The 22,442-nt window shown below is 37.9% G+C and overlaps 1 protein-coding gene across 2 annotated transcripts in view; it reads right to left on the bottom strand.

Annotated features, from left to right (window-relative positions):
• The window catches only part of EMP1 (epithelial membrane protein 1), a 39,513-nt gene that overhangs the window by 5,691 nt on the left and 11,380 nt on the right, over positions 1-22,442 (bottom strand). For both annotated transcript variants that reach the window (XM_058189533.1, XM_058189532.1), the window contains exon 2: positions 6,000-6,119. In XM_058189533.1, coding sequence (XP_058045516.1) covers positions 6,000-6,077 — 78 coding nt within the window. In that variant the 5' untranslated portion in view covers positions 6,078-6,119. The remainder of the gene's footprint in view (positions 1-5,999; positions 6,120-22,442) is intronic.

Genomic DNA, 22,442 nt, shown 5'->3' with positions numbered 1-22,442 from the left:
GCCCCTCCCTTGTCTGTTTTCACTGCCCCGCCACCACCACAAATGAACTGTTCCCATTGTGGTTGCCTTAATACCAGAAGCCAGACTGGCTGTTCCATGAAGGGTCTTCCTTATTGTTTTGAGAGTTCTCAATTACTATGCAGCCACATTCCCAGATTTTAAAAAGTGCAAATAATTTATTAACAAGTATCCTTTAAGAATCATTAGATGCCAGATGCCTGGAGAATGTGGTGGAAAGGGTCATACTTCTGATATCATGAATATTGTAGTCCTTCAACTGGATTTTCTCTGTGAGCTAAGCAGGGTCAGAGTTATTTGCTTTTCAATGCATTTGTATCTCAAAAATGTTTTTAATGTAATCTGATATATTAGCCACCATTTCATTTATATATTGACCCCTTAGGCTGAACTATATTTTCTATGCTTCTAGGTTATAGTGAGCAGAATAGAGACCCATTTAGAGCAGATTTATTTAGAGGAGAGCCATTGAAACAAATGAAAATACAGTTGTTTATTTCTTTATATAATTTCCTTATGATTTTGGAGGCTGCCCAATTCTTAGGTGCAACTTTAAAAACAAAAGTTAATCAGATATATGGGCACCAATTTTTCAGAGCCTACTCTAAGATATAGATTTTAATATTACTTTATGAAAGAGTATAGGAGGGGCAGCAGTGAATTCTTATAACTTACAACATGAAAATGGTTCCTTGGGTTTTATGCCTTATAAAACCTATCCAGATGAATGTAACTGAGTATTCCTGAGCTTTTTTTAAAAATCTATACATTATTTATACAAAAAGGTAATTAGGCTAAGTACTTCAATGATACCCACACAGTTGATAGGGGCCCATTTGGTCTAAGAAAATCTGGGGAAAAACATGGAAAAGCAGAGTAAAGGACAGTCCATTTTTGTTCTGACCTCTTACTTCATAAAATATTTTGCAGGAAATCCTTGGGGAGAAATCTAACTGTACATTTGCTATCTTCCATATTCAAATGAGAGTCATGAGAATCTGGAATGCATATAACAAAGATATTCCTAAATCTCTCTCTTTATTCTATTTTCATGGATTTATGATGAGGGGAGATAGATGCCAAATACTGGAACAACAGAGTGCTGAGAAAACAAAGAAGTTATTATCATTTCCTGAGTTTTTTGGCTTCTGAATAACTTTCCTGTTTTTGTTCAATAGTGTGTTGGCTTGTGTGCCATGGGTGTGTATGAGTGTGTATAAAATAAGTAGGCTGCTTCAGATAGAAGTATCCAGCAGATGTCATCATAAACTAAAGCAAAGGAGCCAGTTGATATGTAAATGTAAATGTGGCCAAAGCAACAATTAGTAACACATTCCACTGTCTTCCTGCTTAGTTCACTTCTACTGTTCCCCAGCTAGCTGTCCAGAGTCAATGCTGTGAAATCCAATGAGGCTTCTTTCCTAATAAGTATACTTATTCATGCGTTGGGTGTGGGTCATTGAAAATCAGTCCACAGCTGATTTTTTTAGTACACTGTTTTCTTTTCCAAAGGAAGTGGTGGAAAAAGAATCTTGAATTTTGAATCTTTTACCAGAAGTTTTTTAAAAGCCACAAGTACTTCCCCATTACCCCCAGAATTGCTCAACCACGCTGTTGAACCATTATAAAATAAATAATTGGGAAAAAACTGTTCCCTCTTATTTGCTTATCTCCTGAGGGCTATCCTTATTGCAAGCTTATTGAGATTAGTCTAATTAAGAGAACATAACAGAAATTATGTAGTTTAGAGCTAATGTCTCCAACAATATCAAATCAACCGTACATTAACTTTACTGAAATATTCATAATAGTCTATAAAAGGAATAACAATAATTGGGGGATTCTTTTGTCTTTTGTAAAGGAAAAATAATTTGATTGCTTGTTTTTTATTGATATTAGCAAAACTAAAACCATCTTAAATTTATCTTCACAACCTGATCATTACTGGACTTCATGCCACATTACCAGCTATATAGACTTTGGCTTGTGGAAGTTTTAGCACATCAGGAGGAAACCAAATAAGATCATGTTGCTTCACTTTTAACCCTGGTTCTTTTGAAGTATTGATCAACTTAAACATGAAAGGTTATTAATATAAGAGAGAGGAAGGGGAAGGTGAGGGAGGGAGGGGGGAGGGAGGGAGAAAGAGAAAGAGAAAGAGAAAAGAGAGTCCGCAAGGCAATTCCTGCTCAATTAGAAAAAAAGCATTAGACCTCAAAACCTATTCACACAGTCACCAAGGGGAATCATAAATATTGGAAAAGCCTCTAGCATGTGCTGAGTTAATTTTTTATATCTGTTGTAGAAGAAGAGCCATGCTAGTCTATGGTAGACAAAAATCAGGACAACTCTGGGATCACTTTCCAGACTAACACATTTTATTAAAAGACATAAGACAGAGAGTATCAAATATCACCAGCCTTAGTCCAATATAGTTCCCAAAGGCCTATGCCTTGTAAACGAAATGTGTTAATTTGAAAAGTGCTAATAGACTCTTTCTGATTTGTGTATCTGTGCCTGTCTATGTATGTGTGCATATGTGTGTCCATGTGAACTTTGTTTTTAGTGAACTGTATCTAAATACTAAACTAAGTAGTTTCAATTCTTCAAGCAGTGTTAAAAAAAGGCTACTTTGTGACCAAATTTCATACAGACAGGTCCTTATTGCCTATTGCTCATCCTTGACATTTTAGCATTTTTGATATTTGTAGAGTCCTTGGTGTTCCCTGAACTTGGATGTTTGTGTGTTTGTGTGTGTGTGTGGTTTTTTGTTTTTGTTTTATTTTGCAAACGTTTCATTAGCCAACTAGGTAAAATTCTCAGAGCTTGAAGAAAGTGGAGTTTGCTCTCTGTTTATATACAGTGGCTCATCCTGTTACTGTTGATATTCTTGACATTTCTTTGAACCTCTTATCTTTTGTCAATCATAATAATGAATTAAACAAATCTTAAAATGCATACAAATTTTGTTCAGAGGAATTTCTACAATGTGGCCCAAAATGCCAAGTACTACAGAATTTAATGGGTGCATTATCTCAAGCCTACTTTTGAGAAATTCTTTGCTTCCTGACCAAGGGTGTGGTAGGGGGGCCTGTCTTTTTCACACAGAATGAAAAAAAAATCCTTTTGGCATTTACAGGGTGGGATGCATGATTGTGCTTAATTTATTCAATGCATAAATAAATGCCAAAAACTTGATCTATCTTTTTTACATTAAAAATGCCTTATCTGCGCCATTTCCTGGAATGTTGTATTTAATTATTGAAAGAAATACTGATCAGAAGAAAGTTATGTGTCCAATCCTGACATCTAGACTTCCTTCTCTTCTGATTCTTGGTTGATATATGTGATGCTCTAGGAACAAGGCTTTCAAGCCCAACATTTTGGAAAAGCGGAAGGAACAAATTTACTTTATGTGGGATCTTGCAAAGGGGTTAGACCAATTTTTCTCAACCATGGCAACTTTAAGATATGTGGACTTGAACTTCCAGGATGCTCAGCCAACATTCCTGAACTTTGAATTCTGTTCAGCTACAGGTAATTCCCAGTCATAGTATCACAAAATTATAGAGTTGGAAAGCACCTCAGAGGTCAGTTAGTTTAACCTCTCTTGCTCAGTGTAAGATGCAGCAAAACAGATTCCATGAAGTGCTAATCTAGCCAGCAAGTGCAAGCTTAATTCTATTGGTTTTTAATTATCACAGAGGGCAAGTAAAATAGGTACATGACACAGTCAAAAGAAAAATAGCTATGCAGATTCATTATACAGTATAATATTAATAGTGTATGTGAATGTAAGCTGACCTAATCAGTCATAAACTCAAGATTTTAAAAGGCTTCAGTTAATCAAAATGAGTTAATTTACCATATCGTTGCTTTTGTCACTGATTTTTTAATGCAGAAAAGACATTTCCGTATTAATATTGGAAAAGAATGGTGCTAATCTGCTTGTCACAGTTTGATAGGAGATGGTGAAATAAAAGTTAAAGCTTTGAGAGGAAGAATTAAATCTGTTTTCACTTATTATTTAGATTTTCCACATAGTTCAGGGGTGTCAAACTGCCGGCCCACAGGCCAGATGCGCCACGGCTACCTCAGCTCTGCGTATGGGGAAAACGTCATGAAACATCATGGCAACATGACACGGCGGGTTTGATACCCATGATTTATTTCTATGTTTTTGAATAGAGAAAGAGAGATACTAGCATGCTCCACTCAGTGCTAATGTTCATGTAGTCATAAGAACCTATTTTAATGATTTTAATGCTCAACACATCTGGAAAACATCAGAATGTGGATGGCTGATGAAATATATAGCTAGCTATTTAAAAGAACATTGTCAATACTGGTTTATATTTTTCTTTTGCATTAATTCAACCACATTTATTAATTTAGTTTTAGAAAAGACAACACAGAAATGTGTAAAATACATCCTTTGTTCCTAGGTGTTATTGTGCTTTTGTCTCTGCCGCTCTCTGTATTTGTCAAGTTCCAGAAACCTGTAATTTTGAAAGTGGGAGAGGACACAGTGTTTCAGCATGGACAGGAAGGAACCAAGCTAGATTTGTCATACAAACCAAGAATCCTGCCAAATGATATCCCTCTCTACGCCATTGAGTTTGGCTTTGCCAAAGAGTTCATGAGAATGTTTTATGATTCCAAAACAGACAAGCTGGGGAAGACCTTGTAATTATACAACAGACTGTCTGGCAGGTGGGAGAGCAAAGCATCTTATAACTAGTATGTCCTAACTCACTCAACTTGTTTCTGAGTGGGCTGGGTCCAGGTGTTTTCAGGATCAGGATAAGAGAATGGAATGATCTCTATTTCACGCCTTTAGGCTGTTTTGAATTACTGTTTTGTTTCAGTTAATAAATTGGGAATACGCCAAGCCTTAGGGCGTTACTTCTTTTGTAATTTTGAACAACCAGATTTAGACACTTTAACCCACATAAATAAACCAGAGGAGTTTTCTGTTGTCTTTTTCTGGAGGTAATTTGTTTTTGGAAAGTAGTTCAGCATAAATATATGGTTGATGAACTGGCTTTTAAGAACGTGTAAATCAAGAACGTAGTGACCCGTCTTTCCCATGTCTGCTACTCTCCAAATACTGTCAATTCTATTTGGTCTACACAACACCCAAAACTGTAATGTGATTTATTTGGTTTTGTCTTAACATGTCTTGTGTGATCACAGGCATTGTAGTTTGCTACCATGGTTAAAGGCTCATTATAGTGTAAACTAGCCAACTGTTGTTTATTTAATAAAATGTAGTTTAAAAGATCCATAGTTTAGTGTGATATCTGAAATCAGTGTAAGTCCCAGATTCTTAGGCAGCAGGAAAGGAGAAGTTGAAGTCTAACACTATTAGATGGGATCACATCTAACCAGAACAAATCAAATCAGAGGAATATGTACTGGGCTCAGTCTGAAAATGAAGTGACTAGCAGCTTAGACCAGGGGTCTCCAACCTTGGCAACTTTAAGGCTGGTGGACTTCAACTCCCAGAATTCCCCAGCAAGCAAAGCTGGCTGGGGAATTCTGGGAGTTGTAGTCCTCCAGCCTTAAAGTTGCCAAGGTTGGAGATCCCTGGCTTAGACCACATGGCTCAACAAGATCTCTAACTTTAGCCTACTCTGCCTTATTACAGTGATAGGATTTTTACTGTTTTATAGCCAGGTAATAAGTAAACTGTACATGCAAAACTTCCAGTAAGACTCAGACATTTGTCTTTTTTTCAAAATTCTTGTGCTCTTTCTCTCTCCCTTGCCCCATAGAAATAGAAGCAGGATTAAAAATTCTTGATCACCCACTCTTATACTTCCATCCTGTCACTATCATGGTGCCCACAACTGTCAGATGCCCCCAGAGAAGCTTCTGGCTGCAAAGGCATTGCTTGCCATGGATCTGAACCAAATTGAGGAGACTAACAGTTTATGGCTGCTACGGCAGATCAGAAACATTGAGGAGGTTTTACTTACGTTAGCAATAGTGGAGACAAAGAGCATGATGACAGTGGCAATATGAACCACAAAAATTCCAGCCAATAGTACCAACATCTTGGCTCTTCACTTCAGGAATGACCTCAGATGCAGAGAATTCTTTGGGAGAGAAATAGATCTTGGTTAATCTAAAAAGCAAACACTGAATGTAAGAGGATGGTTCCATATTAGTTCTATGCAGGCAACGAAGGACATATTTTTAAAAATCTGATCTGTGACAAAATGCAGTAAGTTGGATCTGCAAACACAGGTTGACTTACAACCACCGTCAGCTTATGACCATGATTGAGCCCAACATTTCTGTTGTTAAATGAGACATTTGTTAAGTGAGTTGTGCCCCATTTTACAACATTTCTTGCCATGGTTGTTAAACGACTCTGTGCAGCTGGTAAGTTAATAACCCAGTTGTTAAGTGACTCTGGCTTCCCTATTGACTTTGCTTCTCAGAAGGTCGCAAAAGGTGGTGGCATGACCTTGGACACAGCAACGGTCATAAATAGAAGTCAGTTGCCAAGCATCTGAATTTTGATCATATGATCATGGGGAAGCTGCAAAGGTGGCAACCAGTGGTGGGATTCAAATTTTTTTACTACCGGTTCTGTGGGTGTGGCTTGGTGGGCGTGGCATGGCTTGGTGGACGTGGCAGGGGAAGGATACTGTAAAATCTCCATTCCCTCCCAATCAGCTGGGACTCAGGAGGCAGAGAATAGATGGGGGCGGGGCCAGTCAGAGGTGGTATTTACCAGTTTTCCGAACTACTCAAAATTTCCGCTACTGGTTCTCCAGAACTGGTCAGAACCTGCTGAATACCACCTCTGGTTGCAACTGTGAAAAATGGTCTCAGGTTACATTTTTCAATGCCATAGTAACTTTCAATGGTCAATAAATGAACTATTGTACATTTTCTATTGTACTAGAAAATCTTCAGTTTAATTATTTTGAGAAGTTAGTGAAACACTGAATAAAAGTCATACATATTTGAAAAAGGAGCCTAAATAAATAAATAAATCTATGAAAATGTATAGGTGTGTAAACCTTTATTACATTCATTTTAGTTTAAATCCTATTTCTTTACTATTTCTTTACTATTACTATTTACTACATTTTATCCCATCCTTCATTTAAAGCAGAGATGGACAAGATGTGTTCCCATGAGACCTTGTTTTAATTTCAGATCTCACCCAGTTTCAAACTTTGCCCTGCCTCATTGGCTTTGCATTTGCCAACTTTTGCTCTGCCTTGCTCCCTCTAAATTAACCTTGGCAACATTAGGACTTCATCTCCCAGAATTCCCCAGCCAGCATGCTGGCATGCTGGCAACCAAGGTAACACAGGCATAAACAAGGAAAAGTACCGCAAGCAGTACTCTTACCTTGAGGTAAGGTGGGGCAGCCTATAAAATTTATAAATAAAGAAACAAATAAACAAACTTGAGATAATCCTGGAAGGGGCTCATCCACCTGCTTTTATTTTCATTACTATACTGTAAATTCAACAAAGGATTTTATTTCCTTTTTAGTGGTGGGGGCTTTTCTCCTGGTCTAGTTCTTTATTCCAGGCACATGCTATACTTCCAGGGTCTTTGGAGAAAGCAAATAAGTTATTGCTTACTCAGTTTAAAAGCTCTGATCCTCCCTAAAGAGACAATGACCTGTCAATCCGGATATGCAGATTCAGTAGTCTATGATACACAAGCATACCAAATAATAATTTGCAAGTCAAAAAAAATTGGTTTAATGCATGATATAAGGCAGGGATAAAATGTTCCCAGTTCGGACCGGATTGCCCAATCTGGTAACGATGGTGGCGGATGGTTCGGAGAACAGGTAACAAAAATTCCTAAACCCCGCCCCCCATGCCCAACTGAGATGCACGATCATCAGAGGGTGGGTGGTTACTTTTAAAAGCATTTTTTTCTTCAGCCAGAAAAATGCTTTTAAAAGTAAAAAAAAAAAAAGCTTCTGATGATTGTGCAGCTCAGCTGGGATCGAAGAGGTTGTAGAAAAAAAGAGCCGAAGAGGTTGTAGAAAAAATGCCTTTAAAAGTAAAAAAAAAAAGACCACGCCCACCAACCCCCCACCAAGCCACGCCCACAGAACCGGTAGTAACAAATTTTACATTTTACCGCTGATATAAGGTCTATCAATATGAGATGGCTAATGTAAAGCAGAGTTGCATGAAGGCCAAGTCACATGTGTCTTTTGAATGTCTTGAGAATAGTACCTAAGGACTTTAAAAAATTTTCCAAATTGCAACTGTTAAAATGATAAAAGGGAAATATTTGCTGTATGACTAGTAAGTTATGCATTACAAAGTATCATGTTATTGCTTAAGAGTTGCTTAAGATAGGCAGCCATGTAAATAAAAAAATAAATTAAATTATATATTAACTGTACTTAATTTTAATTAAATGTAAATTCCAATTAAAATTAAGCTTTGCCCTGATTTCAACTGCAATTTTTTGCAAGGCAGTTCCAAGCACACTTTTCAAAGACCCAGGACAGCCTTGCCAGAAAAAAAGGTTGCACACTCTGATGTGATTTGTTCTGTTTAGATGTGATCCCATCTAAATACTTCATTTTCTATCTAAGTTCATATAATGCTTTTCTATCTCTGTACATAAAGTAGGAATAAGAAAAGATCTATGGTTTTGCTCTGAGCAAAACAGTGCTCATCAGAGAAATACCATCTTTCATTTCAGTAATGACCCGATCGTCCAAAAAACCCAGCCATGTAAGCTGAATGAGAATTAATGTCAACCATGGAGTGGTTGTTGGCATTTGTTGATCGATTTATGTCATTATGAAACTCTCAGAATTACAGTTAGCAAAGTATTGTGCTTGGGATCACATCAGTGGTGGGTTGCTACCAGTTCGCACCAGATTGGGAGGTTCCACCCACCTGCCTGCACGCTTCAGTGCATGTGCAGAAGTGCCCCAGGCACGTGAGTGAACCAGTAGCAACGGGATTTGGAACATGCCCCTGGATCACATTCTGCAGAATAGTGGGTGAAGTCAAGGCAAACTTCAAGGAAGATAGGAAATGTAGCATGATGTTGCAACATTAGAATAAATGGGATTATTCTGGAAGCATGATTCTCTTCCCACCACCACCCTTAGTCCAATAAATTCCATTTGTGATGGCAATATCTTCATATGTATATGCTTTATACACCTCCAGGTGCTTTTGACCCTAACTCCCATGATTCCTTGTCACCACAATTAAATGAGATATGGAGTTTTTAGGACTACGTGGACACATCCATTTTAACATGCATTGTAAGCTTTTGTTTGAATTTCCCACAGCTAGGATAAACTGTTCTTCCTGATTTTACTTGTGATAGAAATATATCTTGTCCTGTTCTTTTTTATCAGTTCAACAAGACAAAAACCTGCCAGAATATCTTACAAATGGGAAATACCTAAAGAAAAAATAATTTGGACTTCAAAAGGCAAAGTATTCCACAGAACCGATGGCCAGTTCCATGAAAGCCTTCACTCTTGTTGTAGACTCAGCCTTCTCCATGTGTTCTTCAGAAAGACTCAAGGTGAAATAGAAATTGGTTTCATATATCAGAAAAACCTGAGGGCTTTAAAGGCAACAAACTGGCAGCCAATGCATGGTAGTTGCAACAGGATCGTGGTTTTTTAAAAAGGTGCCTATTACCACCCTTGCTACTCCATTAGGAGATGAGTATGTGACCACTCTAGCAAGCAGTCTCCCCATGTACAGCCTGCATTGGTTATTTCCAGATGACAAGCTTATTCTACAAGAGTATGGCTGGCATCTGCATGAGAACATGCTAGGCTACTATCAGACTGGATGCAGTGACATTTAGGAAGACCTGTTGTTGGAGAAGAGGGATCAATGATGTTACTGTGGAGTTTTCTGCACAAGAACAATCCAGACTTTGTAATGTGGGACCCACCCAATTCTTTTTAATACAATAAATCTGTCTCAGTACATTTCTGAAGAAAGCTGTCATTTATTTGTAATTAAGTTGATTCATGTTCCCATTCTTTCCTGACTGAACAACTAGTGATTATCTGTGGGATTTCTTAATGGTGCTGCAGTGTGTTTTTGTTAGGAAGTGAAAAAAGCTCAACATCTTAATCATCTGTGATTCTGCAGCAGTATAGAAGCAAATGCTAAACCCTGCATGACAGTGTTGGAATCTCTGGCCTCATGGGTTTTTTAAAAAAATAAGGGGATAGCTATACATATCCTTCCTGCTCCCAAGATACTACATTAGCACTTTTTTTCATCTCTGATGATGCTTAACTTCTGGTCTACCTCACATCTCTGCCATACCAACAAATAGAGAATCACCAGATATATTATCATATTACCCCTAGAACAGTGATGGTGAACCTTTTCACCACTGAGTGCCAAAACCGGAACGTGTGTGCATGTGCATGTGTGGGCATGTGTGGGAATGCCGGAAATGCAAGCCCAGCTGGCCGGTGCACATGCGCACACCGGCCAGCTGGTCTTCGGGTTTCCATCACATGCATGCGCACTGGCCAGCTGAGTTTTGTGTGCACCAGACCACCGGAAACCTGGAGACCAGCTGGCTGGTGCACACATGTCTGTTTTTTGGCTGTTTTCAGGCCATTTTTCAGGCCATTTTCAAGCCCTTTTTTGGGTTGTTTTCCCAGCTGTTTTTGGTCCAAAAAATGACTTGAAAATGGCCTGAAAAATGACCTGTTTTATGGTCGTTTTTCAGGCCGTTTTCCAGTGCTGCAGTGCCTGTGAAGACCAGCTGGCAACGGCATGCATGCCCACAAAGTGGGTTCTGCATGCCATCTCTGGCATGCGAGCCATAGGTTTGCCATCATGGCCCTAGAAATGACGTAAGCTCCATGCTATTTTATAGGATTGCAATTCAATAAGGAGCACTTGGACTCCAGAGGATGGTAGAGGACAGGAAGGCCTGGAGAAACGTTGTCCATGGGGTCGCGATAGGTTGGACATGACTTTGCAACTAACAACAACAAAAGAAGAATTTCTGTCTTAAGAAACAGCTGGGAGTGGCATGGCAGATTAGCAGTTTAGGCTGTTATGCAACATTACCCTCAGACTAAAAACAGCTGCGAATAAGAGGCTGGCTCTGTGGAGACACTTGCAAATTAATCACTTAAGGGGTGGAGCAAATTTGCAACTGGATCTCATGAGCTACAGACTAAAAAAATGAACAGGAAAGTACAAATATCCATCTTGATTATTCTTGATAAGTAACATGAATACAAAACAGGCAAGTGGAACTACTTGATCATGGAAATGCATTAATGCTAGAACTTTATAGGTATCATTGCGACAAAGAGATGAACAATAACTCATGACAGAGATTTAAAATAAATGTGCAGTTTTAGGAAACAACTATGAGCTGCTTTTACCTCCTTTGTAACTCAACAAGTAGAACAAAAGACTAGTTGTTGCTTCTATGTCCCTAAAAGTTGGGAGTCAGAAATTCCTGTTGGTCTATTCAGAGGTAGACAACTTATTTTGCTTACCAAGGTTACAAATACAATTCCTGCTATCTCCTAGCAGGGATGGGAAAATTTATTTTATGAAATCATAGAATACTATCACCAGTGATGGTAGAGAATGTTAGGCTAGATGTTTCATGGTATTAGGTTCCTGCTGCAAATCACTGTGGCAAATAAATGCTGATATCCATTCCGATTTGTTAGCTATGCAGCTCTATGCGTTATGCAGAAATAAGTTCTGTTATTTCCAGTAGGGTTTATTCTTAGATACAGATGGTTAAGAAAGCAACTTTAATAAGTGGAGAAGAAAGCTGTATTAGTGCCATTTTTGTTGCCAGCAGGCATTGTGCCTGTGATCAGAACGTTAGAAACGCTGTTTTGATGATATTTTTATCACAGAATAGCTGTGATGATAAAAATATATAATAATGCAGATTTTCTTTAATAATGCATGTCATGGAAACCTTAATCATAGAAATGTATAGAATCACATGTGTTACTCATTTATTCTACCATCCCCCATCTGCTTTTCTTCATCTAATTGCAGGCCTGCATGCATGAGAGAACAGTTTTCAAAATTTATTTAACCTGTTTTGGAACAAGGTATTATTTTTACTAGGTCTATTCAATTTTATCATTTCTTCTCTAGCTGTCCTTCATCAAAATTAGTAACCAAACAGAACACTCAAAATTATAGAAGCAAGAGTCAGAAATGACATGTTTTGTGCTCTAATCCAGGTATTTTCTTCTGTGAATATATTCTCAAAGCCTTTTTCCCCTAAATCCCTTTCTGCTGGTCTCGCATGTTGAACACTAGCTGTACTTAAAACCGGTATTTTCCTGCTATTGCTTTGGCCTTACAGCTCCATTACCTTCCTTTCCCCCAGTATAGTGTAATAAATGGGAGGCTTACAGTGATGGCAGAAGATGACATCATAAACATGCATTTTCATTTAATAACTTCAGGTAAAGCTATTCCTTTTATAAATGCCCAGAAGCCAAAGCCGTCCAACCAAGAGGTACTTATCCCAAAATGGTGATTCTTCAGGGCAAGGAAGTTGTTGATTAACTTAATTGGTAGTTCTATTCCTCAGTAATTATGGCTGAAATCCACTCCTGTTCTGTGAATTCCAACGTGATATTAGGAGTGGACGATCTATATTTAATTATGGAATGACAAGTTTAATGTAGCTTATTTTCTAGAGAACATTATATTCGGTATTTCAAACCACAAAGATTGATTCTGTGAAAACAAAATCATGAATCTGTTGGCATTTTTCTTTTCTAAGAAACATTGCTAACAACTCCTACAGTATTCACAGAGAAGAACTCTTGAATAGACCCTACCCCCAGAAAAGGGAATATATGACGAAAAACACCTTTGCATTTTGTCTGTTGTTTGTCCCTATGATGCAAAACTTTCCTGTAACTATCTAGTTTGTCTTTATTTATTGGAAAACATTTCTACCCTACCACTTCTGGTATATCTGACACAAAAAAGAGAATAAAGATGACAACAGGCATACCTCATTGGAAAGATTATTCCAAAGGCAGTTGGCTACCACAAAGGAGGTCAGATCTGGGTAGCCGCTTGCAGAACTTCATCAAGGGAGGATATCAGCAGTATGAGGCTAATGGAATTGCTATGCTCTAATCAGTGGTGGGTTTCAAAAAAATTTTACTACCGGTTCTGTGGGTGTGGCTTGGTGGGCATAGCATGGCTTGGTGGGCGTGGCAGGGGAAGGATTTTGTAAAATCTCCATTTCCATCCCACTCCAGGGAAGGATACTGCAAAATCCCCATTTCTTCCTGATCAGCTGGGACTTGGGAGGCAGGGAATAGATGGGGGTGGGACCAGTCAGAATTTTTACTACCGGTTCTCCAAACTACTCAAATTTTCCCCTACCGGTTCTCCAGAACTGATCAGAACCAGCTGAAACCCATCTCTGGCTCTAGTCATCTGCTGATTATTTTTTTTAAACTTCAGGAATCACCAACTTAAATTTTCATGTTTCAATGAGGAACTATACGTTTATCCTACATAATATTTACTTACATTTGTCTATTTCCCATAAAGAGGGTTGATAACATGCTTCAGGGAACACTTGGAAATGCAAGGTTTCTGAAATCCTAGCAAGTTTTGCATTTTCCATGCTCATATAGAAAGGGTAGACTGAAGAAAAAGGAATAAATTATATTCTCTAGTACAAGAGATGCGTAGTCATTCTTTGATTTGCACAGCTACTAAACCAGTTAGGAACAGAATTTAGATCAGAATTTATCAATAGATGTGATTTGCAATAGTTCTATAAGGATATCATGCTCCCAGTTGCTTAACAATAGCAGAAACCAACCAATCGGCTTCATGCCTTAAATTTTACTGCTGACATGAATAAAGCTTGAGATAATAAGCATTGGAATTTGCTGCAAGCTCCAGTAAATTCTGGTATTCAAAACAGTTTTTTGGACTCAGAATTCTCTTAATGTTAAGCATATGTTGTTTATACGAGGCTATGGTTTGATAGATATTGGGGCTCCAGTACAAAGCAGATTCCACAATTTTGAAGTGTTTCCATCTCTGCCTTTAAATATATTTCTTCAGTGTAAGTTTCTTCAGTATAAGCTTGTGATGGAAAGTTTTGCTATCCTAATTAGTTCACCCTTCGATGGCCAATTTGGAATTCCTCCACTAAGATCATATACCTTTGCTGATTACACACCTACTATTGCTATTGAAACAGTATTTTTAAACTTGGCAATTTTAAGATGTGTGGACTTCAACTTCCAACATGATGGCTAGGGAATTCCGGGACTTGAAGTCCACACAATATAAAGTTGCCAAGTTTGAAAAACATTGTATTAAAGTAATGAAAAGATGCAGCAGTTCTTCAGTTATTTATGTGAGTGCCCTCCATTCCACTATTCTTTCCTGACCAACTCTGTGAGCTATGTGACAGTTTTAATTTTATAGAAGTAGATTTCTTTTCTTAACATGTTTTCAAAATCTCCTTACCCAAAAGAAAGACAATAATTTATTAAATAATAGATATAATTCATATTTTGATGACATACATGGAAAGACAAGGATGAAAGTTAATCTAATGAAAGCATGATAATGTTAAAAGTCCACTTGAGGCATGATTTTTTTTAAAATGCCCACAATGCATACAATAACTTATCTAGAGCTACTTGCTTCTTTCACCCAAGTTTTCCATGGGTGAAGAGACAAAATAATAATAGAAGAAAACCTTGTCTCCCACTATCAAGTGAGCAGATGTTGCCCTGCCACCGTAGTATTTCATGATATGCAGGAAGATTTCTCTAGACCATGGGCTAGAGAAAATAGTTGCAAGACAAAGGGAAAAATGTCATTTCCACAGCAGTGGCAAAACTCATCCCTGCCTTTCTGGTAGCAAGGAAAGGCTTCAAGGTATTCATAAAACTCTGGAAGATGCATAGATGCAGAAGGCATAGGAGTGTTTGCAAAGTTCAAAACAGCCATCATTTTGGCAGTTGCTCATAGGCAGGGATTCCTCTTAGAGACATAATTATATGTACCTAAGAGTTGTCTCATTTCAGTGGGAGGAAGGGGGTGGGGAAAATTATTTTACCTGGGAACAAAATGCTTTTCACCGTTCAGACAGAAGTGCCCTCACTAGTCTACAGCACTTCTGATCAATGGAAACCATGTTGTAAGGCGTAGTTTCTAGGGAATCTTTTTTTCCCTCCCAGACATACATATACACAAATTTTCTTTGAGCTTCAAAATTGAACTGGAGTCTACAAAGTAATGTTCCATTTTCTGGTATCATACTTATTTTCAACAATACCTCTAAGGTTATTGTAAGCCGCCCAGTATCACTCAGGACAGTGAGACAGGTAGCATATGAATTTAATAAATTATAAGCTTCCAGGGGGTATAAAGTAAAGGAGAGGGCTTTATTTTAAAGTATTCTTCATCTCCCTTCCCACTAACCCCACCCACCCACAAACACATACAAAGTGAACTATAAATAGGGGCTGGCCGGGAACACCCTAATTGATTCACCTTGCAATAAATGTCTTATTTCTAACTAGCCAGTTATTCATTTTCTGATGGATAAGACTTCCAAGGACATGCTCTCAAAATTCCGAAAGTTACCCTTCCTGATTCTATTGCATTGTGAGAAGAAGCAAAGTGGGGATTCTCTATTCGCACAGTGATGGAAAGAAAGGTATTAGCTTGGATGAAGCCAACCACCCAAAAGCTGTTACTCGCAAGGTTGTTCCTCTTGTAATTCACCCATCCTTCTGCTTGTGGATAGTTTTCTGAATAGCTGGTGGCAGATTCTAGCCTATTCGACATCCAGAGTGTCTTCACCTAGAAGTGCCTTCACTTGCCAGTCACATTGTGAGGCCTCAGGAGCACCACTAGGTTTTGAGCAGCAATGACCCAACTCCACATCTTCAGCAGCATTCCCTTATTGTCTACCCTTGATGTGCCATTGTAAATATCCCTTTACACTCATCATACATAAATAGAAAGAAGTAGTGGTAAGGAAGAGAAAATAGGCATGGCAGTAAAAGGACAGAGGGAGGGAGGAAGGGAGGGAGGAAGGGAGGGAGGGAGGAAGGAAGGAAGGAAGGAAGGAAGGAAGGAAGGAAGGAAGGAAGGAAGGAAGGAAGGAAGGAAGGAAGGAAGATTTATGGTTGACTAACCAGGATTTGACAGAGAAGGAGAAGTGAACATTTTATGTTGCACACTAACTACAGGCCTCTACAATTTTGTATTTCATAGTGAAGAAATGGCGGTAACAGTACTTCTTGTCAGGAAGCCCCTTCCCCTGGCATTTGCTTCTGCCTTCCTCATAAATGTGATTCACTGGCCAAAAGTTAGCTCTTTGTCAACCGGATGAGTAACAGAGCAAATCAAGTACTAGGACATTTGGAAATTAAAGTGATGAATCAAAAGCAAATACATGGTAAGATTTGTGATACATCAAGTGCTGAGTGCCGCCCTAAATAAAATATGCCATTGAGCTAACTGAAATCAGGCTAACTCTATTTGGGAGTCCTAGTTCATTTAAGTCATACAAAGCCACCATCTTTCTGAAAAGAAAGAAAAGAGGTTGAAGTATGTAGCTTTTTGTTGTAATCATGTTTCTGACAAAATACATATACTACCTGATCACTAAAGTAGGTTCCAGCAACTCAACACTGTAATTAAGGGATTGTTATTTTTACTTTATTTTGGAGGAATTTATATTCATGTTAGCATATTCTTCTGAGCAACAGAAGAGTACAGCAGAGTGACAGATTAGTATTAGAACCTGATTTGCATGCAGGAGATTCCACATTCTGGGATCTCCAGGGACAGAAGACAGACAGCAGATGAGAGGAGAAGACTTATCTATCTCTGACCCTGGAATGCTACTAGCAACAAGGAAGAATACTAGGCTAGGTGGTCATGTAACCTGACTTTGAATAAAGACTGAATAGGTAACATAAAAATAATTGCAAATAAAGCTTCTGACCAGCATATTAATCACATTTATTCTTCCTTGTGTGTGAAGTAATCGACCAGTTTTATCAGCCACCCACATATAAATAAATCATGAATTCGGTCTAGAATATGTAGTGGAAAAATCATTATCCTCTGATGATTCTAACATGAACATGTTTATGCAATTCAGTAATTCATTTTAAAAATCATCAATTCTATTCCCATTTCAGCAACTTGCTAAATTGTGGGAATGTATTAATCCAAAAGCAGAAGGCAGTGAAGTAAAATCATAATTCCAACAGGCTCTGGCCATATCTGACCCTGTGGTTCCCACTTGAAAAGCCACAAATGGGCTACTACAAGAACTTGTACACTCCATTTTGACACTTCATCCTGACGTAGCAAGTTCAATACTTTAAAGCAGAGGTCTTCAAACTTGGCAGCTTTAAGACTTGTGGACTTTAACTCCCAGAATTCTCTTCTGGGAGTTGAAGTCCACAATTTTTAAAGTTGCCAAGTTTGAAGACCTCTGCTTTAAAAGAAAGGCAAAAGGGTATCAATATTGTGCATACTACTTTTAGGACATTTTATTTATGAACGGTAAATAAAAACAGTTAAATATATACTCATTGTTTATATATAATAGTCTGAGGATATACTAACGGCTCAGGAGTACACAAACGTGTGCATGATGAACAATATGGTAATTGGATATGCCAGTAAGCCAACTAAGCATGTGTTGACTAGTTTTTTTTAGGAAAGGTTTTGGTGAAGGAAAGCCCATGAACCACCTGAGCAGTGGAAACCCTCAGTGAGCAAGCCTGGAAAAGCACCAATCAACACTTAGAAAAGTATTCCTGGCAAGAATAACTCTGCTTTTGCTTGCGTGGTTAGAGGGATGGAAAACATGAGCAGCATCTTGCTTTCCTCGTGGCTGTGATTCATTTGGAGAATGGATGACTCTGCTGAAGAGTAATAAATACAGCTGACATTTGCTCAGAAAGTGACAACCGTCGAGCATTAAGTCATGCAAGAATCTCCAGAAGGGAGAGGTGCAGGCGGCTGCCTGAGGCTGGAAGGTAGCCAAGAGCAACTAGGGAGGAAAATACTGTATCTCTTTGGTCCCACCCACTTTTATTCCAGACGTGCAGGAATGAAGGAACAAGAAGGAAGAAGCAGGGAACAAGAAAGGTGGGGGGGCTATCATGGATAAAAGCCACACAGAGATCTTTCCTCCCCATTTTCAAAGCATAAAATGAGTCAATGGGGTTGAGATGGATGGTAATAAACAAACAGACAAACAAAGAGCTAAGTAAATAAAATCTCCAGTTTTATAGAGCAGGACATAATTAAGTTGGTGCATCATTCACATCCAGTGCTTTTGCAAAAGCTGCTATTGAATTCTGATTTTCTTCTGGTTTACATATAGCCAAAGGCTTTAGAGCTCTTGACACTTTCTGGGAGGGAGGGAGGGAGGGAGGGAGGGAGGAAAATCAGAGCAGAAAAAAAGGATGAAACATTAAGACAGATTATAGGGCTGGACTTTAATGTACTGATAGGGAACAGGATAGATACTTAGAAAAGAGTGTTACACTTTATTCTGAGAGACATAACTTGTTATCGCATGGATGTGCAAACAGGTCACATTTAGCATGGGAAGGAGCCACTCAGAACCACTAAGTTAATAAATAGTATCATACATGAGGATGGATTTAATTTAGGGCAGTTTGAAGGGTTTTCTTATGATATGTCTATTTTAGATTGTATTATAGTTTTCTTGCATTTCCAGTAAAAATAAATAAATAGGAAACTATGGTGTCAGCTTTTAGCAGAGGCCCCTCAGAATTGCAAAAATGAATTTGGGAATTACTTACACACTTGGTACTGCTGAATAAGTATTCCTTTGAAAAGGACAGGTGAGCTTCTCTTTAAGTAACAACACTAACAATTCCTCATGTGTATGACTTTGCATTTGTGTCCCATTATGGTTTGTGTGCACCACTAAAAATCCAGGTTATGAACTAATATGATATATTACTTTTGTAGTTTGTGGAAACCTACGGCAATTCTGATAACAAATATTCTGCCTCACACGCTACATAAGGAATTGGGAAATTGTGGTCCTTGTAGAAATTCTAATTTTCTTATGTTTGCTAGAGCTCTTGGAGTTCAACTACATCTATAGGAACATTGCCTCCCATTCTTGCGCAAGACCAGAAGAAGCCTTACTCCCAATTGCTCATTGATTAAGATCTGGAAGACATGGTGCCTTCTAGGTTCCAGCCCATAGGGCATATCATAGATAGAATAGAACAGAATTTTTATTGGCCAAGTGTGATTGGACACACAAGGAATTTGTCTTGGTGCATATGCTCTCAGTGTACATAAAAGAAAAGATACGTTCATCAAGGTACAACATTTACAACACAATTGATGGTCAATATGACGGAAGCATGAGATCAGGCCTTATCAGGGGCTACATGAGGTCAGACCACATCAAGGGCTGTCCTCCTTTTCTGGAATAGTATTCCCCTGAAGTCAAATTAGTCCCAACTTTTAGGGCTTTCAAAAGCAATCAAGATCTGGCTTTTTCAGTGGATCTTCTGGGTCTGATGTTACAGTTGTCCTCTCCTGTGTGGGAGTAATGGTTGATGCCTGAGAGCATGAAGTATTTCTTATGGCGATTATTATTATTATCTCTTTTATTCATTAAACATAAAACTCAGTCAACTGAACATTTAAAAATGTATCACAAATATCATTGACTGGTGCTAATGGTTGATACGGGTTGCTGCCAGCATCCTAGGTATCAACCAAGTACCTTCTTAAAATGTACGATTATTGTTGTTGTTATTATTATCCAACCACAGCATATATAAATAAATAAACTAGGAAGTGTATACTGGTTGTACTAATGCTATAAGTGTTCTTTAGTATATTGTACTAATGCAATAAGTGTTCTTATATTCCCCAAAAATGAGGAAATAAAACACAAGTGGAATTATTACAACTTCTTTTAAAAATGCATTAGGTCAATGCTTCTGTCTCATTGCATGTTTTTAAGAAGCTTAGGATATTAATGACGAAGGAGCTTAGAAAAATATTGACAGTGGCCAGGCTGTCTAAAATTCACCCCTGAACTCTGTAGGTTTTTGTTTGAGCAAAATAAACAGGGATTGCACTTGTTCTAGCCCTTCTTTCAACTACTACATCAATATATTTTTCCTAAACTGGAAATATTAAATGTGGGACCCAAATGAAATGCATTTATATGCATTTGTTACATATCACTAAAAGAACAATGTAGGACAACTACTTATGGAAAGTAGCTATTTTTTTCATCTTATATCCTGTATTTCAATCCAGAGGCCACTCCAGGTACCTCTTCCACAATTTAATAAAAAATGATCAAAACATTTGTTGTTGTTGTTGAGGAAATGGGAAATAAAGTAAGGATGAAACTGCTTCAATGGAGAAGAGAACATTTATTTGATCCAGCAATCTTGTTTTCACAATTGACTATAACCATAAATTCACCTGGGTAGCCTTAGGCAAGCCACTCTCTCTCAGCTCCAGTCCCAACACGTGTAATACAACTATTATATTAACTAGCATGGCTGTTGCAGTGAGTGCTGAATAATGTGAATAAAGCAAAGCAATTTAGCACTGGGTAGATCCAGAGCTCTTAGTGCTTCTCAGAAGGAATGGTTTTGTCCTGCTTCAAATTCTTCTTATGATTTTTTTTAGTATGTTAGGATAATAAGGTTGGTTCCACTTAGAACTCTAAAGTGTGTAATCTCTTAGAGCTATAATAAAGTTCATGCTGAAACAGGCAATGTGATTCTTGGCTTTAATCCCCATACAAGTATCTACATGTACAGTATTCATTCTACCTCTGGAAGTGAAATAAAACATGCATATTTTGTCATCTGAAAACTTTTTTTCTCATGCATTCCAATGTGTTAAAAACACATAAAAATATGAGTAGATTTTCAGAGGTTGCAAGGAATTGCCTGGTAGTTTATAAGAAATGCCACATATGACCAACAACTAAGATCTACCAACTTTTTAGTAGCTTGATGAAATACAGTTAGACAAGTTCTGCAGACTTTATTTATTGAATTTATTGATTGCATTTATGTCGCTGCCCATCTCACTAGCAGGTGACTCTGAGTGGCATATACAATCAAAATTCAAACTAATGATCACAAAATTGAGGATCTTCTGGAAAGCCAGCAGCGTTGGGCCAATCTCACCTTTATTAGTCATACACAGATAATTTCCCATTAATATAGTCTTATACATTATATGCAATCAGGAATTTGGCTTAGGCACTGTATATGTATATAGCATGAGAAAAAAAAGCAGAGGAATTATTTACCAATTAGCCCACCACCTCTTCCCCCTTCCCAATACACACTCCTGCTTAGTTTCCTTGAAGTCTTCACTGCCTGCAGTTATGCTTGATTTAATGAGTTCCTCTGCAATAAATAGAAAGTGGCAATATTTCTAGTCATGTCAGGAAAACTACTGCTAATTGCTGAATATCAAGCAGTTTTAAAGCATAGTCAAAAGCCCTTCAAATGCTTTTTGCAAGAACAAACATGGCATTAAAATGCTTAAAACAGGTTGCCAAATGCTGCTTTTCCCTGTCTAATCAGCATCACCTGCAGAAAGGCGCCACAGTATATTTTTCAGGTATACATTTTTTATCTTTGGCAGACAGAGGTGAGTAGTAGAAGTCGGTATAAAAAATGTAAAAATGACAGTCCAGAAAACAGAACTGGAAAGACCTTGCTAGACCCTGATCTAAAATAATAAACAGTGTCCTAGTTTATCTAGAAAAATCATACCACCCACAACCATTTTCAACACAAAGTTCAAATCTTTATTTTACCCTAAATATATAATGAAAAGAAGGAAATATGTGTAAGTTGAAGAGACTGATTTGGATGTATAAGGAAGTGTTAAAGAGTTCAAAATTAGCTCATGTAAATACTATGATTATCAATATGTATCAACTTTTATTACAAAAGATAACATTTTGCTCCTTGTGTAAATAATTATTTCTCTTGTCTTGGTTTTGCTTCTACTCTTACTTAAGTCTATCTCCCTTCTAGCTGGATTTCTCACCTCAAAATGAACACGTCACACATGTGAACATTGAACTCCAACATTTCCTTTGCAACTCTTCTCAAACTGACTGCTCCTGTGTTTCTAAGATGGAAAAAAGGTTTCTTCTTTCCATTCTCTTTTATCAAAAGGTGTGTCTACCTATAATTCATGCAAACACTCTGGAGAATTCCTAAGTCTATTACAATAAGGATGTGGAATGGAGGAGAACAAGGAGTGGTAGCATCTGAGAATGCAAGAGCCAAAGCATCCACAAATGTAGCCATGAACTAGGATGGCCGCATGGCCACATCATGCCATTTTCTACTTAAAATTGAA

This window comes from Ahaetulla prasina, chromosome 7 (genome assembly GCF_028640845.1).
Source record: "Ahaetulla prasina isolate Xishuangbanna chromosome 7, ASM2864084v1, whole genome shotgun sequence".
In the NCBI taxonomy this organism is placed as follows: domain Eukaryota; kingdom Metazoa; phylum Chordata; class Lepidosauria; order Squamata; family Colubridae; genus Ahaetulla; species Ahaetulla prasina.
This window is presented reverse-complemented; position numbering and strand designations above follow the sequence as displayed.